Source organism: Abramis brama (assembly GCF_963993115.1).
Source record: "Abramis brama genome assembly, chromosome: 12".
Lineage (NCBI taxonomy): Eukaryota > Metazoa > Chordata > Actinopteri > Cypriniformes > Leuciscidae > Abramis > Abramis brama.
In genome coordinates this window covers 41,975,361-41,979,343 of record NC_139974.1, presented here as the reverse complement: position 1 = coordinate 41,979,343, position 3,983 = coordinate 41,975,361, and the positions used below count along the sequence as shown (strand labels likewise).

At 43.8% G+C, this 3,983-nt stretch overlaps 1 protein-coding gene across 5 annotated transcripts in view; it reads right to left on the bottom strand.

Annotated features, from left to right (window-relative positions):
- Positions 1 to 400: 400 nt before the first annotated feature.
- Positions 401 to 3,983, bottom strand: part of atf6b (activating transcription factor 6 beta) — a 27,813-nt gene continuing 24,230 nt past the window's right edge. For 2 of the 5 annotated variants that reach the window (XR_014608412.1, XR_014608415.1), the window contains exons 17-18: positions 2,068 to 2,758; positions 401 to 1,987 (exon numbers count right to left, since the gene is read on the bottom strand). Coding sequence is in view for 1 of the 5 variants with exons in the window: in XM_084130838.1 (XP_083986964.1) it covers positions 2,511 to 2,758 (248 nt within the window). In the remaining 4 variants the exon portion in view is untranslated. Of the gene's footprint in view, positions 1,988 to 2,011; positions 2,759 to 3,983 lie in introns of those variants that run through there. The other 3 variants (XR_014608413.1, XR_014608414.1, XM_084130838.1) reach the window with 3 other exon arrangements.

Sequence of the window (3,983 nt, the reverse complement as noted above, 5' to 3'; positions counted from 1 at the left end):
ATTGATTAATTATTGACTCATTTAAATTTTATTTTGAACGAAAATTTAAATTGTGTACCTTTAACTAATTTAACAAATTGTTTACTTAAAACTATACGAAACTATCTTTAAAACTAAACGAAAATTAGAAATGTTGCCTTGGCAATAAACTGAAATAAGTTGAATTTGAATCAGTAAAAATTATTACCTGCAAATAAATAAGAACAAACTAAAACTGAAATAAAAATAAATTAATGCTATTTGTTTATTTAAAAACAAACAAAAAACAAATAAAAAAATGACAAAAGCACATAATGAAATTACTAAAAATGAAAATTAATATAGAAATAATATGAAACTATCGAGTCAGATCATTTTTTGATTATATATGAAATCTCATACACTCTCAAAACACCATAACTTAGTATTTATCAAATTTATTTTCTCCTCTACAAATGAAGACAGTAGTTCAAAACTCTCATACAGACAGGGAGAAAATGTACAGCGTTTTCCTTGTGCAAGCTCATTTAAATAAAAAAGTAAAAAAGCAGGTTTAAATTTACATAAATCATCACTCCTTCACAGATAACAGAAGCATGCTAGAGCAGTGCATGATGGGAAAGATTCTGACACATAAATCATCATCATAAGATGAAGTGAGATACACATGAAAAGAAGCCATGAAGATCAGAAGATAAACAAATTCACAGAAAGAAAATGTACGTTGCGCCTCACGTCCTGTTCCCTTTACAGAGAGAGTTTAACAGAGAGAGTTTAACTGTTGGACTGCTGGTGGATCGGAAAACTAACTCTCGCTGCACCTGTCAATCAAACTCATTCACTTATAAATCATATTGACTGGTAAACAGATCCATGTTGGATTTTATCAAGTCTTTACAACAATAACTTGTGTGAAATGAATCATGATTTCAGCAGCAGCACAGGCTGAATATTACAAGTATTGCTGGATCATGATAGTGGTTTGTAACAAAAGCAGAAGCACGTCTGCAAATGAAAACATTAAAGGCAGAAGTTTGTTATGCTAAAATCTGATATTACTGACATCAAATACTACAAGCTTTGTCATCAGGTTCAGAGTCAGAAACAATGAGAACGGACCGAATATTCAGCAAACGTCCTGAAAAAGTCACCGGTAGAAACACGTGACTGCGACAGATTATTTCTCATACTCAAATATTTATTTCACACACCTCTAGTAGAAGCACATTATTTAAATAATCTCAATAAAAATCTGTAAAAAGAAAACAAAAAAACATACGTATAAAAAGACAGCAGGTGATGCACTGCATACAGGAACTCAAACAGGAGGGAGAAGTAAAGCGGGAACGACGAGTCTGATGCGGGAACGTCGAGTCTGATGCGAGAACGTCAAGTCTGACGTGGGAACGTCGAGTCTGACGGGGGAACGTCGAGTCTGACGAGGGAACTTCGAGTCTGATGCGGGAACGTCTGATGCGGGAACGTCTGATGTGGGAACGTCAAGTCTGATGCGGGAACGTCTGATGTGGGAACGTCTGATGTGGGAACGTCAAGTCTGATGTGGGAACGTCTGATGTGGGAACGTCGAGTCTGATGTGGGAACGTCGAGTCTGATGTGGGAACGTCTGATGTGGGAACGTCTGATGCGGGAACGTCTGATGCGGGAACGTCGAGTCTGATGCGGGAACGTCGAGCCTGATGCGGGAACGTCGAGCCTGATGCAGGAACGTCGAGCCTGATGAGGGAACGTCGAGTCTGATGAGGGAACGTCGAGTCTGATGCGGGAACGTCGAGTCTGATGTGGGAACCTCGAGTCTGATGAGGGAACGTCGAGCCTGATGAGGGAACGTCGAGTCTGATGAGGGAACGTCGAGTCTGATGCGGGAACGTCGAGTCTGATGTGGGAACCTCGAGTCTGATGAGGGAACGTCGAGCCTGATGAGGGAACGTCGAGTCTGATGAGGGAACGTCGAGTCTGATGCGGGAACGTCGAGTCTGATGCGGGAACCTCGAATCTGATGCGGGAACGTCGAGCCTGATGCGGGAACGTCGAGCCTGATGCGGGAACGTCGAGCCTGATGCGGGAACGTCGAGCCTGATGCGGGAACGTCGAGCCTGATGCGGGAACGTCGAGTCTGATGAGGGAACGTCGAGTCTGATGTGGGAACCTCGAGTCTGATGAGGGAACGTCGAGTCTGATGCGGGAACGTCGAGCCTGATGCGGGAACGTCGAGCCTGATGAGGGAACGTTGAGTCTGATGAGGGAACGTCGAGTCTGATGCGGGAACGTCGAGTCTGATGTGGGAACCTCGAGTCTGATGAGGGAACGTCGAGTCTGATGCGGGAACGTCGAGTCTGATGAGGGAACGTCGAGTCTGATGCGGGAACGTCGAGTCTGATGAGGGAACGTCGAGTCTGATGCGGGAACGTCGAGTCTGATGCGGGAACGTCTGATGTGGGAACGTCGAGTCTGATGTAGGAACGTCGAGTCTGATGTGGGAACGCCGAGTCTGATGTGGGAACGACGAGTCTCACACGGATCCGCTGATCAAGTATCCTGATCCTGATCCCCTCCGCCTGCCGTGCGGTTGCTGGGTGCGGCTGCGGAGAGACGTGTGGTTGCCGTGGTGATGGTGGTGAGGGGGCGGGGCCGGGGGTGGGTCTCTGAGAGAGGGCGGGACTACAGAGGACTTGATTGGGATGATCCTGGTGTCCATCACCTCACAGTCCACCTGCATCATCATCTCATAACCGGCCTGGGACGAGTTATACACAGAATCTGCAGACAACAACAACACAGAGAGAAATAAATAAATTAAACATGGTATATTTTGTCTTATTACACGGCTCTGTGGAATACTTGATTCTGATTGGTCAGCGGGATATTATTCCCAGATAACAGCCGCTGAGAACACACACAGGCTCATCCGGGTCACTGAAGTCATCAGCGCTACACACTCGCTAGGAACGGGTTTTCTTTTGTTTTGCTTTTGGTGAGCTAATAAAATATTAAAACTCAGTCGAATCAATATTTTGTGTAGAGTTATTTAATTACGCCATCCAGTATCGTGGACTCGCTCTCTCTTGTTTATATTGTTTTGTTCACTGTTGGATTATAAAATACAAACAGGTACGATTTTAAAACAGTTTAATCTGGAATCAATATCTCAAATCTCCATAATTATTTATGTGTTGAAATGCTGAGTAATAAGTGTTATGAATCTCTTAAATGTCCGTCTAGTTTGATCTTGCCGCGGAAACTTTGCGTTTAAAGAGCTAATAAAATATTTCAACTCAGATCAATATTTCGTGTCTAATTATTTACTTCTGTGGCAAGTAGGCGTGTAATAAGCGGGATAATGTACAGCCGGAATAAAATGTTTTCTCAGTTTTAAAAATAAATTGCTATCTCAGAATAAACCCCTTCAGGTGTGTGTGTGTGTGTTATCTCAGAATAAACCCCTTCAGGTGTGTGTGTTATCTCAGAATAAACCCCTTCAGGTGTGTGTGTGTGTGTGTGTAAGGCATTGGAAGATTACTAGCAGATTACGGCTGTTTCTAGAGCAATCAGCGCCATCTTCTGTCAAAAACTAAACTCAGAATCGATTCGAGAGAGAATTGCGATACATTCGGAAAAATTGGAATCGATCCAGAATCATTTCTGGATTCCCGATGCTCTGATATACTGTCCCAGCCCTAATCCTGGATTCCCGATGCACTGATATACTGTCCCAGCCCTAATCCTGGATTCCTGATGCTCTGATATACTGTCCCAGTCCTAATCCTGGATTCCCGACGCTCTGATATACTGTCCCAGCCCTAATCCTGGATTCCCGATGCACTGATATACTGTCCCAGCCCTAATCCTGGATTCCTGATGCACTGATATACTGTCCCAGCCCTAATCCTGGATTCCTGATGCTCTGATATACTGTCCCAGTCCTAATCCTGGATTCCCGACGCTCTGATATACTGTCCCAGCCCTAATCCTGGATTCCTGACGC